The 21,482-nt window shown below is 28.6% G+C and overlaps 5 protein-coding genes across 7 annotated transcripts; 4 read left to right on the top strand and 1 right to left on the bottom strand.

Moving 5' to 3' along the window:
* Positions 1-272: 272 nt before the first annotated feature.
* On the top strand, positions 273-1,911 carry LOC105681283 (transmembrane emp24 domain-containing protein 7). Its single transcript, XM_012390187.2, has 3 exons — positions 273-613; positions 877-1,113; positions 1,210-1,911. The coding sequence occupies exons 1-3, from the start codon at positions 458-460 to the stop codon at positions 1,423-1,425; spliced, it is 609 nt and encodes a 202-aa protein (XP_012245610.1). The 5' UTR covers positions 273-457; the 3' UTR covers positions 1,426-1,911.
* Positions 1,912-2,329: 418 nt separating this feature from the next.
* Positions 2,330-5,059, top strand: LOC100743275 (CDK5 regulatory subunit-associated protein 3). Of its 2 annotated transcripts, XM_012390186.3 has the most exons (9): positions 2,330-2,477; positions 2,882-3,056; positions 3,135-3,373; positions 3,443-3,713; positions 3,790-3,920; positions 3,992-4,255; positions 4,346-4,557; positions 4,660-4,831; positions 4,910-5,059. In XM_012390186.3, exons 1-9 carry the CDS (start codon positions 2,472-2,474, stop codon positions 4,979-4,981), a joined length of 1,542 nt encoding a protein of 513 aa, XP_012245609.1. In that variant the 5' UTR covers positions 2,330-2,471; the 3' UTR covers positions 4,982-5,059. The 2 variants fall into 2 exon arrangements, with proteins under 2 accessions (XP_012245609.1, XP_033178831.1); XM_033322940.1 differs by lacking the exons at positions 2,330-2,477; positions 2,882-3,056 and having other exon boundaries at positions 3,167-3,213; positions 3,288-3,373.
* A 149-nt stretch (positions 5,060-5,208) lies between these two features.
* Positions 5,209-10,274, bottom strand: LOC100743873. Its single transcript, XM_012390171.3, has 5 exons — positions 8,641-10,274; positions 7,010-7,244; positions 6,008-6,172; positions 5,793-5,902; positions 5,209-5,715 (listed from the first exon to the last, which is right to left on the bottom strand). The coding sequence occupies exons 1-5, from the start codon at positions 8,771-8,773 to the stop codon at positions 5,549-5,551; spliced, it is 810 nt and encodes a 269-aa protein (XP_012245594.2). The 5' UTR covers positions 8,774-10,274; the 3' UTR covers positions 5,209-5,548.
* A 3,771-nt stretch (positions 10,275-14,045) lies between these two features.
* On the top strand, positions 14,046-15,689 carry LOC105681280 (golgin subfamily A member 6-like protein 2). The gene is made up of 2 exons (XM_012390170.3): positions 14,046-14,075; positions 14,972-15,689. The coding sequence occupies exons 1-2, from the start codon at positions 14,046-14,048 to the stop codon at positions 15,608-15,610; spliced, it is 669 nt and encodes a 222-aa protein (XP_012245593.1). The 3' UTR covers positions 15,611-15,689.
* A 3,519-nt stretch (positions 15,690-19,208) lies between these two features.
* Positions 19,209-21,457, top strand: LOC100744582. 2 transcript variants are annotated; one of them, XM_012390181.3, is made up of 4 exons: positions 19,209-19,428; positions 19,696-19,921; positions 20,012-21,071; positions 21,138-21,457. In XM_012390181.3, the coding sequence occupies exons 2-4, from the start codon at positions 19,703-19,705 to the stop codon at positions 21,428-21,430; spliced, it is 1,572 nt and encodes a 523-aa protein (XP_012245604.1). In that variant the 5' UTR covers positions 19,209-19,428; positions 19,696-19,702; the 3' UTR covers positions 21,431-21,457. The 2 variants fall into 2 exon arrangements, with proteins under 2 accessions (XP_012245604.1, XP_003492499.1); XM_003492451.4 differs by lacking the exon at positions 19,209-19,428 and having other exon boundaries at positions 19,644-19,921.
* Positions 21,458-21,482: the final 25 nt, after the last annotated feature.

Below are 21,482 nucleotides of genomic sequence, written 5' to 3'. Positions count from 1 at the left end.
GCTTCATAATTAAAATATATATCTTTTAAATGACGTGAACAGGTCAAAAAATTATAATAAAAAGTAACATTTTTTACGTATGTATTTTTTTAAATCAATAAAATATTTTATATATGTATGATCAAATTTTTCACTAAATCTTTTTTTAATTGTAACTTTTAATTAATTTCAATTTTCAATTGAAATTTACTCAGAAAGTTTAATTTAAATTTCTTAAAAGATGTTTTATGTAATCTAAAAAGAATTTGAACATTTTTCGAATTGGACGTCGCCGCAGTTAATTCCGTTTCAGCGGCGCTCCTGTCGTATTAACACAAGTAATATCCGGCCACGTTAAAATAGCTTGTTTGGTTAAAATATTGGCCGGGTCCTTGATCAGTTAATTGAATAGTGTATCTTAAAATCTTTTCCGAACTTAAATGTGAATAATTTATAAAAGACACTAAACTAACGAAGAATGAACTACTGGTCAATTTGTTTGCTGCTTGTCTCGTTGTTTGGTACCATATTACGTACTGGTGGTGTCGAACTATCCTTCGAACTACCTGACAATGCGAAACAATGTTTCTACGAAGAGATCAAACAGAACACAACAGCAATGCTCGAATTCCAGGTACATAGATTATTTATTATTTAGTAAGATACTTCTTTTGGTAATGTGTAGTTATTAAAATAAAATTTACAAGCAATATATGTAGTTTATTTCGACGCAATAATGTCAGCCACATTTAATTTTGTAATCATTACCAACTTGTCATTGAAACACAAACATATTGCAATTTTGCAATATTGACACTAAAATTTAACATGTTCTCCGAAGAATTCTTTTATAGGTTATAAAGATGATGTGGTTTCAATCAAATAAATGTTTTTTAGGTTGTGACAGGTGGACAATATGATGTTGATGTAATTTTAGAAGCACCGAATACAGAAATCATTTATAAACAAATAAAAACACAGTTTGATTCATATCAATTTACAGCATCAATGTCAGGAGCATATAAAGCCTGTTTTAGCAATGAATTCTCAACATTTTCACACAAACTTGTTTACATGGATTTCAGAGTGGGAGATCAATTACCAGTTGGGGAGCATGTAACTGTTATGACACAGGTAATATATATATTAATTATTTTTATATTATATGTAAAATATAAAATAAAATGTTTGTAAGATCAAAATAAACGTCATATAAATATTTTGTTTTAGATGGAGTCTTCGGCCGAAGAAGTACATAAGCATTTGAATAGTATTTTAGACTATCAAACACATCATCGATTAAGAGAAGCGCAAGGTCGTAAACGTGCAGAAGATTTGAATACTCGTGTGCTCTTATGGTCCGTTATGGAAACACTTACAATTTTGATCATATCTGTGGGGCAGGTGTATGTATTAAGGACCTTTTTCACAGAAAGAAAGCGTTAAAACATTCATTAGTGCATCTGCAAATAATAATACATTCTTTGTTCGCAATACAATAACTAATCCGTCAGAGTAATGTGGGACACCATCATATTTAATGTTTCACAAATTCTACCAATTATGGTGCCATGTTAACTTTGGCCAGTTGTTTGTTGTGTCCATACCTATTTTGGACTGAAAAGTACAACTCCAAAGATACGAAATAATTTAGCAGCAGAAACATGTGGTTTCCTGGAGTATGAGGATGTTGTGTATGCGCGTTCATGTGTGTATAATTTAAATTAAGTTATATAAAACCTAGAACATTTTAACAAGTACCTGCTCTATTATGAGCTATAAGGGGAATGTGGAATCAATTGGACTGTCCCTTTTAATGATAAATTTTTAAGTTATAACTGTACTTTGGCATTGACAGTGTAACACTGTCATGAAAAATACATTTTTCTTACTGTGAATGTGTAACAATAAACTAGAACATTTACGTATGAATGTGTTACTTTTTACGATTACTTTTCCCATCATACTGAAATATTAATATAACTTGTTACAATTATACTTAATGTATTGATTGACAAATAAAGAATATCTCAAATTTGCATTTTGTACAATTAACAGAAAAATATGTATAAACTTTACTTTCTGATTTCTCCTATATATACTCTTTGCTTTACATAACTTAGGATTCATATAAAATAAAATCGCATATCCTCGTATCCGAAGAATTAATGCATTATCTTTTTTAACTAATTTATAAAAAAGTAATTTTAGCATTTAAAAGCGTAAAATATAGTATATCTATCGCTGATTTTTATCAATCTGCAATTGGAATATGTGGATTATGTATTCCTACATACATACAATAATACTAATATGTAGTAATCAATTTAAATTCCGTTTTCACGGAAATACGTGTCTTTTAGACAGCCGGCAAAATAACCTTACTGTTACATTCACTTTAATATGCTGACACGACACAAGCAGAGTAACAGCTGTCATAACCAAGAAAGAGACGTAAACAAATTTTAGTAAAACTATTAAAGTTTTATATTATGGAGGTAAATTTTTGAATTTTCACGTATCCGATTCAATATCTATTTTTATAAGTTATTAAAAACGATTTATTTCATTAAATGTATGAATATATAATCAATAGTTATTTTTTAACAAAAAAATATTGTATTTATTTAATGCAAGTATAATAATAGTATTTCCTTGTATTTTTTATCACAATAAGGCTTATAATCTTTAATTTTATAGATTTTATAGAATATATTTCTATATGTCATATACTTTATAGAATTAATTTATGATTAAAAATATATTACATTTACTAATAATATCTCTAATGTGATAGTTTATTTATTAATGTTTACATAATTTTATATAGTAACTTTCTTATTTGCAGTATGTGTAATATTTAATATAATTTAAATTATAATTGATGTTATATCTTGTTTAGGAACAGGATATTCCTATTGATATCAATATTGGAAAATTATTAGAATGGTTAATAAACAGAAGACATTGCTCTAAGGACTGGCATGTAAAAGTTTTAACTATCAGAGAAAAAATTAACAATGCAATACAAGATATGCCTGTTCATGAGGAAATTGCAAAATTACTATCTGGTTCATGTATGCTACATAAATATTTTACATTTTATTCTGTTCACAATTCAATTTACATTTATTATTTAATTTTTATTCTTTCAGATATAAATTATTTTCATTGTTTGAAAATAGTAGAAATATTGAAAGAAACTGAAGCTGATACAAAAAATGTATTTGGCAGGTATGGCTCACAAAGAATGAAAGATTGGCAAGAAATATTACGATTATATGAAAAAGACAATTTATATCTTGCAGAAGTTTCTCAGATACTTATAAGAAATGTTAATTATGAAATTCCAAGTATTAAAAAACAAATTCAGAAATTGGAACAAATACAAGCTGTAGGTATTTATTATACGTACATTGTATATTATTATATTTTTTTAAATAATATAACCTATTTTTACCAGGACTTTGAAAAAAGAGAAGCAGACCATAAAAAATCAGAAAATGCAGCTAGGTCGGAATTTAACTCACTTTGTAAGCAGCTAGGTATTCCTGGAAAACAAATTAAACAGGAATTATCTGAAAAAGTAAAAGAACTTCCAGAAATTTATGAAAAAATTGCTAAAAAGATTAAGTCATTAGAAAAAGTTGTAGAATTCTATTGTGGTTTTGTTAATTATACTCTTGGTAGACAGTATGATGATGGTTGTGTTCCTATGATACAATACATAGTTGGTATGCTAAATTAATAAAAACATTTTTTAAAAAGTGTCATACATATATTATGCTAAAAATATTATAAATTAATTAGATAAAGGAAATACTACTACATATGAATGGATCTATGGCGAAGCTCCATTATCAATTAGTGAACCACCTTTAAATATAAGCTTAGATAATGATGATTTGGAGAAGAAGAAAGTCGAAGATATTGATAATGTTGTATGTGAATCATTGTAAAATGTTACAAATAACTTGGAAAATTTTTCTAAATGTTATTGTCATTAATTTAGGGAATTGATTTTGGAGAAATTGATATAAATGGCGGCATAAATTTCGGCGATGTTAATTTAGAAGCTGGGGGTGAAATTGATTGGGGTGATGGAAATGTAGAAGAAGCTGTACTTGGAGATATTGATTATAATATTTCTTTAGAAGAATCTGGTATAGTCGTAGAAGCAGCTGGTCATGAAGGTGGAATTGCTACTGGTACTGAAGCGTACACAGTCCTTGATAATCCATCTACTAGAAATGATTTTATTAACCAGTTGTTTGAGGTATATATGTTTTTATCTTTTCTAGTTACAAACATAATGCTTTCAGTGATGATTAAAATTTATTTTCTATAACAAATTATTTTCTTATAGCTGGAAGCATTTCTTAAATTACGTTTATATGAATTCAAAGGTGACGATAGTATAAATTTCTTAAGCTTCAGTCAATTACAAGATTCGTCTTGTATTGTACAAAATTCTACATTAGAAAATAATCAGAATATGTTAGATAACGTTCAAGTTGTCTTATCTGAAATTTTGGATACTAAAGTTCAGCACTTGCATAACATAAAACATTCTGCGAGGTAAACCAAATAATATTTTATAATAATTTATAATATTTTATAATAATAACATTATATTTATATATTATTTTAAAGAAATTGAAAGTTTATTTCTTTTTATAGATATGTAGATGTCTTAACTTCATCATTAAAACAAAAATTAAGTTTAGTTGATAAAATGATAGCTTTACAAAAATCTGTGAGAGAGAAACGAGAAAAGTGTGCACAAGAAGTTACTACTGTTCGACCTCTTCTTCAACTTCTTATACAGAGAACAAAAGAACTACAAGTAGAGGTATCTGCAATAATTTTTGTTAATAAATTTCATCTGTTAGCGTATATTTATTTATTAATTTTCTTTTTCTACTTATAGATTGAAAAAGATATCTCAAAAAAATATAAAAACAGAGTTGTACATTTAACCGGAGGTATAAATATGTTGTAAATAACTAAAATAAAAAGGAGAATATATCTACTGTAAATAAGATTTTATTGCAGAATATATAATATCATATACTATGTACACAAATTATTTGTATGCCTTTTTTACATTTTAATGAATACTTACTTCTTTAATAAAATAATAGGGATAAAATGAAAGACTGTTTCGATGTATTAGGTTGTCCCAAAAATTCCTTTCGTTTTGTAAGGAAATAATAAATGCACAACATTTTGTGTTTTATTATATTGAATTATGTATGATCCATTTTGTTCTACTACTACGAAATTTGTTCTATTACTGCAAAGTAGATCATACATAATTCAATAAAATAATATAAAACAAAAAATATTGTACTTCTATTATTTCTATATAGAACGAAAGAAACTTTTGGGACAACTTAATATATTGTCTTGTTGATTTCTGATATTACAGAAAAATTTGTACCTTTCATAATAAATGTTACAATACTTATTGAAGTACGCTTCTTATCTTTGGTATGAACACAATATTATTAAATCATGAATTAATGTTCAATTCAGTTATTTATATTTTACAATTCTATACCAAATATTACATGATCATAAAAAGATTTTGCACTAGTCTCCAAGGTGAAGAAGTGCATACAGCTTTGGTTGTTGGACACGGATAACGTTTTAAACATTCAGCGAATGAACGATCGCATTCACATAATCGCTGAGCACATGATCCAGATCCTCCCCAATTTCCATGTTCAACAGCTACGATATAGAGAAAAATATACTTCCAAATAAAAGTAAGTTATTTAAATAAAAATAATGTATTCTACGAAACTAACCGCATACTGGTTTGTAACCGCGATAACATCTCCAATAATATGGTACAAAGTATTCTGAAAATGTTGGACATTCTGTAGCATCATAGCACCAATCATGCATTTTACAACATCTATAAAAATAATTAAATTGTAATTTAAACTAATGTAATTTGAAATCTATGTTTACATCTTTTTATATCATCGTGAATTCAAATATTTATGCATAGAGAACTTACCTATCTATTCCATCTATTACATATCCTGAACCTAAAAAACCACAGTAGCATCCATATCCCTTATAAGCTAAAGGATTACATCCAGTGGCGCATATTACCATGTTATACAAATGTATCACACCTCTTTTAAATCTTTTGTGCGTTGAGATCTGTTCACTATACATTCTAAAACAATGTACATTCTCTGAATAATTAAAAATTATTTCTTTTATAGTATAAAAAATTTTATACAGGGTTTCGGAAAGGTGAAGATAAGTATAAGTAAGAATAGATAAATTTATTAAAAATAGAAAAAAGAACTTATACTACGTGTTAATGGGATCAAGTAGCTAAAAAAAAGTTTACATGAATTTATGTCCGAAAGTACTTCGTTGAAGAGTTACATAAGCGTTCAAAGATTTCTTTCTGATAAAGTTGTTCTTAAGGATATTCTCAGATTATTGATATATGTAGATTGTCAATATTTCAAAGTTCTCAACTAAAAGGATCAGTATGTTCTGCCAATACAATATTATTAATGGTTATTAACAAATTGCATTTTCGATGAGAACCTTGACATATTGACAATATTAATGATTGAGGGTATCCTAAGACTCGTCATACAGACTCGTAAACAGACATAAATGCGCATCTACCATTATTTCTACAACAGCAGGAATATTCGAAAGAATTTGACGAATAGAGTGCATTCTTGTAGAAGAATGAAATTTCGAGCGTTTATTATAACTGTCAAAACACTTAACAAGAGTTTCTGAACGCTTATAACTGTTCAATGAAGCATTTTTAGACATAAATTGATATGAACTTTTTCTACCTATTTAATCTCATTAACACGTAGTATACATTTTATCCCTACCTTTCCGGACACCTTGTATATGTATGTGTAATTAAAATTAACATATCTTATATGAATATCTTTATTAAAAGAAGTAATGCTACACAAATTAGCGTAATTTTATTAAAACAAAAAATTGCAAAGTATAAAAAGCATTAAACTCTTACGGTAGTTTGTTGTCTCTTGTATGATTGTGTGTAAAATTAACAGATGGAAATTCATGTATATATCCATTTTTCTTTTGGTATTGTATAGGTATTGCATCCCATTTTTCATCATTTTGTTTTATATGAAGATTTTCTTTCTTCCGATCTTTTGTGTAGTTGAATAAAAGTTTATCTTCAGGTAACTTATACGATTCTCTATTTCTAATTAATTTCTGAGTACTTGGATTATTCCTGGCTATAACAAATATTTGACAATAAATTAAGTAAGATCGAGAAACGTAATAGGTATTATGATATTATGCAAAAACAGGTCAACTCGGATCACTTAATGATCGCCCTGCACGAAAATTTCTACGCATATTTTCGAAGTTATTTTCAGAATATAAATAATATTTATTGCATGAAACGTACTTATGCACGCGCATCGTTTATTGCCATTACAAACTTATTTTACCACCTTCCCAAGTTAGTTATCTTTGAAATTATTGTAATTTCTCTAGTAATTTGATGGTTCGTCATCATTGTCCATATACGATTTCCATGAAATTTATAAATTTAAAATATACACATCACATAAAAATGAATTTATGTTTAGAATGTTATATATTCTAATCTATGGACGATATTAAAATTTCTAATACGAATTATTCATTTTTTTTTCGTTCCAATTGTTGACTTAAAAGCGGTCAAAAATGCACGTTTTCAACCGCTTCTTTTCTTTTCTTTCACGCTTACTGAACCCTAATCTCTAGCAACGAGACACACTTCCGTCTACGGCACATCTTTCGATTATGTCATTAAAAAAACTTATTCATTAACTGCTGTAGAGTAAACGCGTATTATTTTATGATTCGTTTAATATCAGGGGCTCAATAAAGGAAGATACAAGAGATGGATTATTTATATAACTTAAGAAAATTGTGCGTAAAGCCTGCAAAAGCTTAATAAAGGTATCTTTATGTTTTCAAACACTTAGATATTAGAATAAAGTTATCCTTTCCTATGTTATTAAATTAAAATATTGTAGTTATTAGCATATCCCTATCGTAAAAACGTTTGTATGATCTTTTCTTTAGATGAATGCTGATCAACTGCTTCCTCTACTATCTCCTTTTTAAAAAAGAGTATCTGCTTGTACTACTTTTTCCATTAAGTTTCAAACTTCTTCTTAAGAATAATTTGCAAGAAAAAAGAATTTACAATTTGATAAAGTTCGTTGAAGAACCCAAATTATTTAACAAAATAATGTAACAATATTGTAATGTAATTAGATATAGCATGACATTAGATTCTCATACGAAGATGGAGGAGTACCCATCATGGTTATAGGTAATAACATCGAAGTCGATGCATAAACATTACATTAATACATGAACATTGGTAAAAATATATATGTAGCTTTCTTTTATTATTAAGTGGCCACGAAAAGTATTTGCACATACCATTATTTTTTTATCAGATTCTACATTTTATTCTCATTCTATCAAATTGTTATAGTCATATGAAAGCACTACCAAATGGTACGAAATTTCATATACTTGGATCTAATTATTTAATATAAAATGCTATAGCAAATATGCACAATAAGCTGCAAATATTTTTTATAGCCGCTGTAAATTATTATGACATACCACGACTTTGATAACAAGGCAGCGTTACAAATATCACAAGGGAAAGAAAGATGAAAATTTTTCGACGAGGTATCATCTGTGACCAATTAGAGCTATGAAAAATTAACACGGCTTTGATTCTTCTATGAATCATTGAATATATGTTTTCACGAATACGAAAACAAGCTTTTAATGTCAGCTACGAATCTTAAAATTATTCAACATGTTACGATCCGTGGGTTCCAGTATCGAAGAATCGTAACGTTCCACGCGTAAGCACATTATTCATTGCGCATTATCAATCACGAGGGATCCATTCAGATTTATTGATCAGGATCGATGAAATCAAAGAACGTGACAAATAACAATATCCTTTCATACTTTGAAATTATTCTCTTTTACACAATCTCGAACAAAGATCGTTATGTTCGTGAAATCCTTGAACATCCAGAAATCTTCAGATATCATTTAAAATTCATGTATGCAACCATCGGTCTATATATTTGAACAGGTAAATCTTCTTCCAAGCAATGTGATCCATCGACGATTTATTTAAAAAATACGCTCGTTACAAATGTCACTTTTGTAAATATTTAAAAGTTATCAACCATCTTCATCTGTCGCACAAAATATTGTCTTTTTTATTTAAAAATCAGAACTTTATTCGCTCGAGTAAATTTCTGTACCGCACTGTATTCACTGTTTTCCAAAATCAGAGCCAAAATCCTTTCGTCGGCGGAAGAGTCAAATGAACACTGTCCAGCCTTATCAAATGCTTTTGGTTCATCGATTCCCTCTACAGGGAAATTTACCCCTTCCTACCACAAAACATTTGACGTGTCATGATTCACTGTTTTGCTGAATTCTGTGACTCCGAGTCTTTCCTTTGGAGCTAGCTACGAAGTACTCGAGGAACGACACTTAGACTGATCCTCTTCATTGAGGAGAAGAGACACGAGGCGCTTAGGCGCACTCTGAGAAACCTACTGTTATACTTTCAACGATTTCCTCGAAGCGGAGAATACTCAACAACTTATTCACCTTTTACTCGCTTTTTATTCATCTCCTATCTCGATCGCTGTTCCAATGGTTTATCTTTATAAGTATATTATTTCGTCTTCTTTCATTATAGGTGTCCTTTTGATGGTTATAGCTTTTGAAGAAGAAATAACTTTCGATATGATTATGTTTGTTAGTCTCATAATTTAATCCAGTTTCATTCACACATTATTTTTTATTTATTTTTGGGTAGTTTTATTTCTCTTTCTTCTTTTCAGATATTTTAGCGAACATATCCTTCATTTCATTATCTTGGAGTTGTTTTGTTAATACAGTGATATAATAATTTGATTTCTAATAAGTTTGTGTTGAAGAAAATATGTAACGAAAGCTATATAGAACGTTTTTATTTTTGTAAGATGAGATTTCGTTGTAGATGTGATCTAATTTTTAAGTAGTCCAGCTCTCTCCCAAAAACAAGCTCAGAGGTTAAAGGACAAGCGTAAATGATGCTGCAGAGATTGTTTTTAATCCAAGTTCCACGATAATTTTGAACACAAGTAACAATAATTATTTTGCTGATAAAATTGTTTGAATGAATTTATGCCAAATTGTGTAACTTTTATAGAAAATTTGCATTTCTTTAAATTTACATTCTGCTACCTTCGCAAAACATTATTTTTAAAATATCTACTTTTGTTGAATATCATTAAAATTCCGTGAAATTGATATCAATTTTTGATATATTATATAAATTTACATATATTGATAAGGTACAAAATTAAATATAAAACAGAGGAACAACGATGACATAATTTTCATTAAGTCCAAGATATCAGTCATATCCCAATAGTCAAGTATTGGGAGCAGAAAATTTACCCGTTGACCGACTGGCCGACGTAGTTTGAAATCGCAAAATAGTAGAACGGTAGAACCCAGCTGGTTCGTATTTACTGGTATAGTGAATGGATGTGTTACGTTGAATCTAGCGGTATTTGCTGTACTTGCAACAGATGTTTGATGCAGCATACGTCAAATAATTTAAAAAATATAAGACTAATATTCATTTAAAATTTTAAGGCTTTATATACTCAAATTCTTTATCAGATTTCTGTGGAATACTATATCAAAATCGGGAAAAATTCTTTTGTATCCCATTATGGTTTCCTTAAACATGTAAAAAAAGTATTTAGCACGCATACCGAAAGTTGCAAAACTGACAGACATACGAATCAGAATTGGACGTTATCACGATAAATGTTGCTTTAAGTAGATATATATTATATGATCATAAGCAACTTAAAGCAACGTTTATTTTGTATATATTATTGTTACATTATTATAATATTATTGTATATTACTATATATATAATATAAATACATATTATTATTTGAAAAATAAATTATCTTAATATTTGTTATTTTATTTGATATATATACATAAGTATATCGTCGTTTGATTTAACCAGGAGGACAAACCTATTTTTCTGTGTTGCATTAGATTGCTACTGTAAAATTACGTACTTTCGGCAATTTTTTTTAAATTATTTTTACGGGAAATTTTCATATATAAATTTCAAAATCTGGGTACCTCCATCTTTTATACCCTGATTTGTACTTTTTTTTCTTCCCTGCCTTTTATGTTTCTTAATCCGATGAAATGTTTTGACATCAAATTTTTTAAAAGGTGAATATTTATAGATAGATATATGTATTCCTCACACATGTACCAAAAACTGTTATCTTGACTCCATCTTCAATTATTATTCGAAACAATCAAATATTTGACAAATAAATGATTTGAAAATAATCAATTTCTCAAAATAATATTTTGAAATTCCTTGACATACATATGCTACATACTTTTATTTTCAAATGTACAATTATGGACAAAAATAAGCAGACAGGTAATGGAAATGATATCAAAGAAGTTTCGTTAAATACGGCTTCTTTACACAAAAATGTAAACATTATTTTCAATTATTTACTAATTAGTACGTGTGCTATAAGAATATGCAATAAAGAAAAGTTAGGTAGTAATTGGATTAAACTGCATTAATACATAAGTACTTCCACTGCCTGTCCACTTATTTTTGTCCTCGACTATACTTATTTATTTTCGTCAAAATGATTATTTGTCTTCTTTATCCATTTGTCATTTCCATATCGAACAAAAAGAGACGAACTTTCATAAACTTTACAATTTTTGAATGTCATTTATATAAAAAGGATGAAACAAAAAAGATAAATAAATAATTTTCGATTCACTTTTAAAGCTTCCAAAATATTCAATGTACAACTTTCAAATCATAAAAGCATTTATAGGCGATTCTCTAGTTACCACCTCACCATATAACAGCTTTACCGTGTTACCAATCGTTAAAACATGTGCCTCCCATTTTTTATTCTTTATGCTTGACCTCCTCTGATGGAACTTAAAGGAGCAAGACGAGCAATTATTGTGAAATCCGTGCCTTTGAGTAACAATGCCTGCAGCGAGGATTTCAGATCCGATTTCAAAGTCAATCCTCCTGCACCACGAAGGAAAACATCCGTGACACTAGATTCACCGCAGGAAATTGCAAGATCACGCTTGTACACAACCGATAAGCGACAAATAGAACAATGGCCTGTCGAAGAAAGAACGTCGCGAATAGTTTCACTCGCGTTAAGTATCGTTTGTTGGTGTCGTTGCAGATATTATTTCCTGAATTACGACAGCTCTCCCGGAATATTTGGCCAAGCGTGACGATCGATTCGGATAAAATTTCCCAACAAGGTGTTGAACAATGTTATATAACAATGGTTAAGTTCATGACATTAAGGGAAAGAAGTAATCTGGATCAACCACGTTCTCAGTGATCTTTACGGAAAATCTTTAAGTTACTCTTTGCTATACGTTGTAAAATAAATCTTTCCCTTTATACATTTTACAATCTAAGTCAATTTAAGGGAATAAAAAATATTTATACGATTTTAAGATAAAAACAGGAAGATGTATTGGAATATTTATTAGAAGTAATGACATTATTTCTAAAACTGAGCAATAGATTAAAAAGTTTATTTTAAATATTGTTTAGAAATTGAAAAATTAGTAAACAAATTAAAAACTTGCAAAGTGTACAAATTATATTTCTATTATTACATTATGCTATATTATGCATGCATATTAATTCGCATTACTCTTTTCTTTGTAATATTAAAAGTAATTATAGACTATTTAAACTGCGAATATTTGTGGGCGATAATTATACAATAAAGACATTTATGCACATAAAGTAAATAAATCAGCAAATATGCAAATACAGTTTACATACGTTTAATATATTATCTACGATATAGTCATTATTTACAGAAATTTTATAATACTTTTGTGATTAATTTAGTACATACATATAGTATTACATTATAATTAGACTGTAGCTTTTACGTATATATGAAAAATTTGAAGATGCAAAAATGCATACAATGCATATAGATAATGTACTAAAACATTCAGAGTACGGTATTTACAGATTATAGTATTTAGCAAGTGAAACAAATTTCTATTTACGTTCCATTTCTTTAGCTACGTTCACAAAAATATTAAAAAACCCGCAGTCTAATTGTAAACAAATTATAAGCAATTTGTCCAAATTTGAAGTCGTTGACTGCTTTTTCTTATAACGTTTACATAAAAGAAATAACGCCTATTTACCTTTGGAAATATTTCCTTTGAAAATATTTACGAAAACCATGTTCGCCACTTACAGTTACGGTTAAAATAGCACGCTAAATTCAATAAAACTAAGATATCTTAATTCACAACACAAACTGCTCATTATATCCTACGCTTAACCAACCAGTCAAAATTTGACATTAACATTGTTACGAACGGTACACAGTTATGACAAATTAAATCAATTTCATGAGATAAATGTATCATATATGTAAAGTATACGATCAACCATACGTTTTCGAACATAAATGTAATGCGATATACGTGTGTTCTTAGATATAAATGTGCAAAAAGTATACATTTTAATTATAGGAAATTTTTACCCAGGTTTTATTTCCTTACTCGCATGCTATAAAAATATGAATTTGTATGAACATCTGTGGTCTACAGATTATTACTTAAATTCCATATAATTTTAAGTTTTTACGTAATATAAAATAATATTTCATTTAACTATTGGCTGAGAAAATATCTTGATTCGCGTGACAAAAATTCCACCTCTGATAATTATCCTAGCATAAAAGAAACATTTTACAACTTCAATTTCGTCTTTTGTATACGCGAAATTAATGCTGTAAAATTTTTTACAATTACAAGTAAGAACACTTCCGCTAATAAAGTAATGTTAATTGTTGCTCGGCATTTACTTCGGCGTTTACCTCCTCCGTGTTTCGAGTTACTCTATGTGCATCTGTATCTGTGCAATGAAATGACTGTTAAAGGTCTACGAACGAGCATCGTGAGAAAGTAGTCTCTAAAGAATGCGAATCAGAAGGAAACACAGACCAATTGGTTAGCACGCAATCTATCCATTTAAGGTTGCACAACCTAACAATATTTCCCGTTTGTCAGTGAACAAAGCCAACTACTTTATTTGTCACGATAAATGCGTTTGTTTCTTTCGAAATTTCATTGTTAAAATTACACACGTAACAGGTAATTATGATAGTTGTGTATTATTTAATCGTTAGATCGTAAGTAATATAGTCTTCCATTTTGCGTTTTACATTTCCAAGGTAAAATCAAATAGAAGCTTCTGAAATGTACAATCATCGTCAGCAATTAAAAGAGTTAGAAATAATCTAATGAAGGAGGAAAGAAATTCTATTTCATCGTGTCAATGCTCGGCTGCAGGCAGCGAAAACAATAAATAAAATCACGGAATGCAATTGAAAATTATACCATTCTCTCTATTCTCTAAACTTAACGCGTACGAATTCCATTTATTCATTACTTCATTTCATTTATTTTTTCGTTCTTTCTCGTTTCATTTATTCCGATCACCAAAAATTGGTGATGAAAGAAAAAGGTGATTTTATAAATGGTGGTATAATAATTCGTTAATAAATATTATAAAATTTTACAAACACGATATTATTTATGGAATGACTTGATACTTGGAATTGAAACAGATTATCTTAAGTTGTTATCTTTTATATTTATTTCAAGTAAAACCCTCCCACACAGGATTGCGCACTGAAATATACTAAGAGATCATTGCAACTTTTATTTGCCTTCTCTCATCCTAGACATTTTATAGTTCCTTGCGATTTTCAGGTTCATCTAACAAATCTAATCTATTTCTATAACAATCCTATGTATAATATTAAAATGTGTATTATAAAACTTAAATAGATAGAAGAATGCAAAATATTAGAAATAAAAGAAAAATCATTAAAAAGAGCAGCAAGGTACGAAGAGAAAGCCCTAAAATCAAAAAAGAAATTAGTAAAGGAGTGTATAAAGGAAAGAGAGAGAGAATGGGGGAATGGTCAGCAAGGGAAAAGAGCAAGAAAGAGAAAGAAGGGACTAGAAGAGGTGAGAAAAGGAGGGACACAGATAGAAACAGGAGAAGAGCAAGAAAGGATGACAGCAGACCAAATTATAGAAGAAAGAAAAAAGAGAGAAGCAGAAGAGAGGGGGAAAAGGATAAGGGAATCCAAGTATAATATACACTACAGAAACATAGCCAAAGAAAAATTACCAAAGTACTTAGAAGGGAGGATGAAGTGGAAGGACGGAAGAATACTGGCAAGATTTAGATGCAGAAACGAGACCAAAGCAAGGGAATACTGGAAAGAACAGGGAGGAAAAAGATGCAGACTATGCAGAAGGAAAGAAGAAGACCTAAGACATGTAATAAAAGAATGTGAAATAACGGCAGGATCAAAGGACATAGGAAAACCGCTAAACGAGACTGGAGAAGGTTTAGCAGAATTGAAAGCAATAATAAAGAAGAGAAACGACAAGAAGGAGGCACAGCAAGGAGACTAAAGCAAGGAGACAAAGTTGCAATAGTTTTTAGTCATTAGTTGTTAATTTATAGTTGCTAATTTTTAGTTTTCAGAAGTAGAACAAGTAAGGTAGTGTAATAGAATAGAGTGGAAAAAAGGGAAAGTAGACATATAAGAAGAGAAATAGACATAAGAGATGTAAAACCGAAAGTTCGTCCAAAGCCGAAAGGCACGGACCAAGCAATAATAAATAAAAATAAAATAAATATAAAACTTAAATAGAATCGAAGGAATAAATATCTTCTAAAACATTCATGTTAATGAATTGTATAGCAGAAATTAGAGCATGTAAAAAATTCGTAACATGTAGCGAAGCATTTATTATTAATGAGACATTTATAGAGCATAGGATAAGGATAAATAACATTGTTACATAAATGTACAAATGGATGACATAATAATATTTATTCATTATGTATTTTTACTTTTAATTGTACGATATATGTATACAAAAGTCAAGTTCGTAGAATTGGAATTCGAAAATCGTCGTGAAACGTAAATCTTCAAAATTTTAAATAATTAACATTTCATAGTTATAAATTACAGAAAATTAGCTTGGAATTGCTTGATCTCTGTGAAATTTTCCCAGATCGCGATTGCTTCCTTGGAAAGATTTTAGTTCGTCTTAATATGTAAATTAGATACTAGTTACCGCTCTTAAAAGTAGACCGTCTGTGAAGCCAAGTGTATCGTAGCGTAATTTTGCCAGGCGTATCAAGGCTCTACCTATTTTACCCTGAATTCAAGGCAAGCGTAATAGGATGGAGGAACGTCACGTTATCGTCGAATCAATTATATACTTTCACCAACAATCTTATCAACCGAAATATGGAATGGTAAAACAATTCTAGGAAAGGCAAGACTTATTTACATTTTATGTACAAGAAAAATCACACGAAATCTTTAAGATTCCAACTTTCTACAACATTTCCTTGCAGTAGCTCAAGTTATCATTAGCTTAAATTTAACGTTAATCGTCAAATAAAATAAATAAAAATTTACCTAAACTGTAACAGAAAATGTCTGAATTCTTATAATTATATGATAACAAAGTAAAAATAGCGAAGTATTAAAATAAAATAAAATAAAATAAAATAAAATAAATTATAATAAATAATAAATGAACGAATAAGAATAGTAAAATGAAAAATATACATATGTTTTATTTATTAAATCATTACATTTAAATAAATTTCTCTATCCTTTATTTCTTAATGTGAACATCGCCCGAATAATTTAAAAAATTATATGAACACAATTTTTCTATAAATAATTAGATAATACTAAAATAACGCGTTTTAGACATCGGCCATTCAAATTTAACCTATATCCTGGAAACGAAGTATGTAACAGACTCATCGTTAAGTACTTAATTAAGAAAAATAGTACACATAGATATATATGTATATACCTACTTAGAAAACCCTTATTTTTGTAACTTGAAGTATTTAAAAAATGTGTAATAAATTTCAAGCGCAATCTGGCAGAAGATCCACTAAAAGGTGTAATTGAGTTTAATCAATTGGCTCGATCGTTTTCAATGAAATTATGCAATTTTCGTGCATTTACTTTCAATGTCGGGACTCCATTAAGAACAGGACCATTAACTTTCGTTCTTTTTCAACGCTTTCTTGTTCCTCGATACGGAGTGGTTCTTTTCACTTTACTGTTATGGGCATTCTTAGAAAATGTTTTCAGTCAACCAATACGACGACGGTTGCTTAGACATTTGTTTAAAAAGGGACACAAAAAGAAAAACAGCTTCTTAGCGTAAAACGCAACGATCCTTTGCAATTTCGTAAGTGGTTGATATCACTGAAAGTGTCGGATTCGCGAATTATATGCAGTCATGAAAAATCGAGTAGAAACCACAACTGTCCGATTACGAAGGATTATACATACGTCAACTTATCGTCTTTATAAATGTGTAAATGCTTAGATGAAGAATGGAAACTGTATACGGAATCACAGAAATCGAACACGTTGCAAATTTTGAAGCTGCGGTGTAAACATTATTTAAATAAAATATTTGGAAAATAATTATTTAAATAATAGATCATCTTATTTGGTCTTCATTATGATTTAATAGAAATATTTGAACGTGAATTTCCGCACAATATTATGCTTCGATCAAAATGAACATTTTAAAACAAACTATTGAAAATAAAGAATTTGCTAATCTCACCTTTTCTACTTCACTTTTATTACAATATTATCTTAAATTGTATTTTTAATGTAAAATATTTATCATTTTTGTCTTTATTTAAACCAATGCTAATTAAAGTATACATATTTAAAGAATATATATATATATATATATATATATATATATATATTCTTAAAATATATATATATATATATATATATATTCTTTAAGTATTATTATTATATATGTTGTAGATTTTGTTTGTAGATTTTCAAACAAACAATTATTATATATATATGTAATAAGAATATTACAATTTTAAACACGGAGAACACATCAATTTAACAGAAAAAACAATAACAAAATCTTAATTAATTTCTAAATATTCCCCAATTTAATCTTTTAAAGGTTCAAAAGGTCAAACGTTAACAAGAACATTGAACTCGTTAATCATTAGAAGATAAAAGATACTAAGAAGTTGTTCACTTGCTTCTTTCCTTACTTGCTTCTCTGTTTTAAGGTGGAACATTTCCTGTTTCCCCTTGAAAATACATAAACAATACGTACTTACGAAGCACATGAGATTTATTACCAAAGAAGGTACATTGTTCGCAGATGCACATTGCTCTTTAATTGGGCAAGAAACTTTTCAACAAGACGTTTCATAATCAAATTCAATCGTTAATGATCAACTAAGGATATAAATAGGTTACTTCGCATTTGAATCCATTGAGGATTAGCTTCAAGCACAAAATTAAAAAAGCTGAATTAATACTTTCTAAAAAAATAAAAATAAATATCTCGAGAAATTTGATATCATATCTTTTTTACAGAATTCTCGTCCGAAAACTTTGTCCCATATCTTCATCTCATCATTTCGAGAATTGCTCTAGTAGAACAAATTTTAAAGATCATTGAGATCCTTAACTTTAAATCCTTCCGGAGTATGTCTCCGTGTGTTTAATCTATTTCCTCATTAAGAACTACAACTCCGCAACTTACCTTCAAAGGAGAGTTCCTCAGTTCCCACAAACAGTAAATAAAGAGAAAATAGTAACAAACACTGACGTTAGAAAATAAAACAATTTTTTCATTATTTTAAATTTATATCAGTATGATTATGATAATTGTGCCTCATCACAATGTTAATGAAATTGTTTAATGTTGTTTTGAATTGTAAAATGTTTTATATAATAATACATAAAAAGTTTCCAGGTGTGTTCGAAACTGAAATGATGTATTTCTTCTGTATTTCTTATTTTCTACATTTTATGTTTAATTTTAATTTAATAGTATATATATCTGTCATTCCCTCATTAGATTTCTTTAATTGATCATTCAAATTTTGTTTTGTAAAACAAAGTTAAATGGATTCGTTTATAAAATTTTTGCATTCTATATTCATGATAATAAACCAATAGAGGGCGATGAAAGTCAAAAAAATTTAAGATCAAAATAAATAAGTTATTAAAGATGTATTAAAACGTGAAAAAACTCTCAATTTCTACTCAAAATGCTCTGAATCATCTTTTCAAGATGAAGTGTAAAATTAACAACCACTATTAATATCTCCTATTAAATAATACTATTGAACGAAAACTGAATAGTTGCCTTAAAACAATATTGACGACTGGTGAACAATCATGCTAAATGTATGTAATTAAATGTGAAATTCCATGGAATTAATAGAAAATAATATTGACTGAAGCTTTAAGGCAAATATATATTAACTTTTGATGGTATTTTAGCATAAAGATAGTATAACCTAAATTTATTTTTATGATTTGTTGTTTTGTACCATGTCACTTTAAAATAATTGTAATAAATGTATAATATGTACTATAAAGAGCGGTACAAAATGTGTAGTAATAATGTTATATATACTTTAAAGTAAGATAATATAAAAATAAATTTTATAGTGTCATTATGACGCGCAAGTGTGTATTGTGCAAGGAAACCAATTACAGAAACACTTATAGCTTTTTCTCGGCACCAAAAGATCCAGAGACTCGTAAAAAGTGGCAAAATGCCATAGCTATTGAGAATTATGCTGTTACTGATGATACATATGTCTGTAGCAAACATTTTCACAAAGACGATATTATTACACATTGGGTCAGTGGAGTGCCACCATATGTTATAACTGTAAGTTATAATAGTTTTGTAGCTGCTATGTTATATAAATATCATAAATTTTTAAATCATCACATATGAAAAAATTCTATTATTTTATAGATAAAATATAAAAAATGCAGACTGAGACCAGGAGCTGTACCTGGAAGAAATTATCATCTCGAAGAAAATGCACAAGCTCAAGAAAATTCTGGTGAGTCTGATAATAATATAGGTAAATTTAATAAAGTAAGCACAGTAGAAAAGAAAGAAACAGATTTCCTCATACCGAGAACCGAAGAAAAATTACAAATAAGTAATAATGGGAATCATAAAATTACATCTTTACGTTACCAATTTTCTCGTGATATTAATGATTGTATCCATAATTCTAAGCAAAACTTCTTAAAGAAAATGGAATTATCGGAAAATATTTCAAATGTAAATAATACATCTTATAATGGATCTACGATTAAGGAATCTCCGAAGCAAAGTTTAAATCAAGTAAAACAGAGTAAATCAACAAACTTTATGGAAAACAGTATTATTTCTGATACAAACTTAATGAAAGACATAAATCCTGAAGACAGAAGGGAGAAACAAAATCAAGTATCCAAAGAGGATTCTTATTTCAATGTAACCAAGAAAGTCTCAGAGTCTCCCTTTAAAAATTATATTTCTGAAGAACATGAAACAATGATATGGAAGCATAAAGCAGTGAAAAAAGATATTGCTTCTATTGAGAATCCAATAGATAATAATTTTGAAACCACAGAGAATGTATATATAAAAAATCAAATAATGTATAATTTAAATTATAATCAGTTAAATAAGTATTATCCTATGAGTAATGAAATTGATGAAAGTCAAATGTTGTTTGAAGATTTACTTGAAATATGTACAGAGGTATTATTACCACGTGGTTGGTCTTGTTTAGTAACATCAAAAGGTCTCACAACAACGATAGTGTATTTGTATATGGGAATGACAGAAGGTGGAATGCCATTCACAGAGAAGCAAGTGTTTATTAAGAGTGATATGATGTTGCATTGTGCTGTTGTAAATAAAGAGATTAATCCACTTATTCATAACCTCATAAGAGAAGGAAAACATTTACAGGTACAGAGTTTATTAGATATAGAAGAACTTATTGATGAATTCAATCAAAGAACCGTCTGTCAAGGTATTTATATATATTTTTTATTCTTTGATTATTTTCAAGAAATAAAGCTTTTATTTTCTAAATTAGGTATATATAATACCGAAAGATTCCAAAATATGCATCGTATCATAGTTGCTTATAAAGATGGTATAAAATGGCGACATGTTTTATGTCCACTGATAGTGAATAACGATTCATCAAGATGTACAAGATGCATTTCTCTGTCTCACACATTACAGCATAAATTGAAAAAGCTTGTATGTCCTCGCAATCCTTCAATATTTACAGAACAACAGCAGAATATATATTCAGTTCGTCGAAAAAACAAACGTGCAAACAGACAAGATCGCAAATATGAATTTATAAATATCTTCAAATAATTTTAAATAAAATTTTTTTAGAAGTACGAATTTTAATTGCGTCTTTTTATCT

Source organism: Bombus impatiens, unplaced genomic scaffold (genome assembly GCF_000188095.3).
Source record: "Bombus impatiens unplaced genomic scaffold, BIMP_2.2 scf_0735, whole genome shotgun sequence".
Classification (NCBI taxonomy): Eukaryota; Metazoa; Arthropoda; class Insecta; order Hymenoptera; family Apidae; genus Bombus; species Bombus impatiens.
Note: the sequence above shows the minus strand (reverse complement) of the source record. Positions and strands in the feature narration are given on the sequence as shown.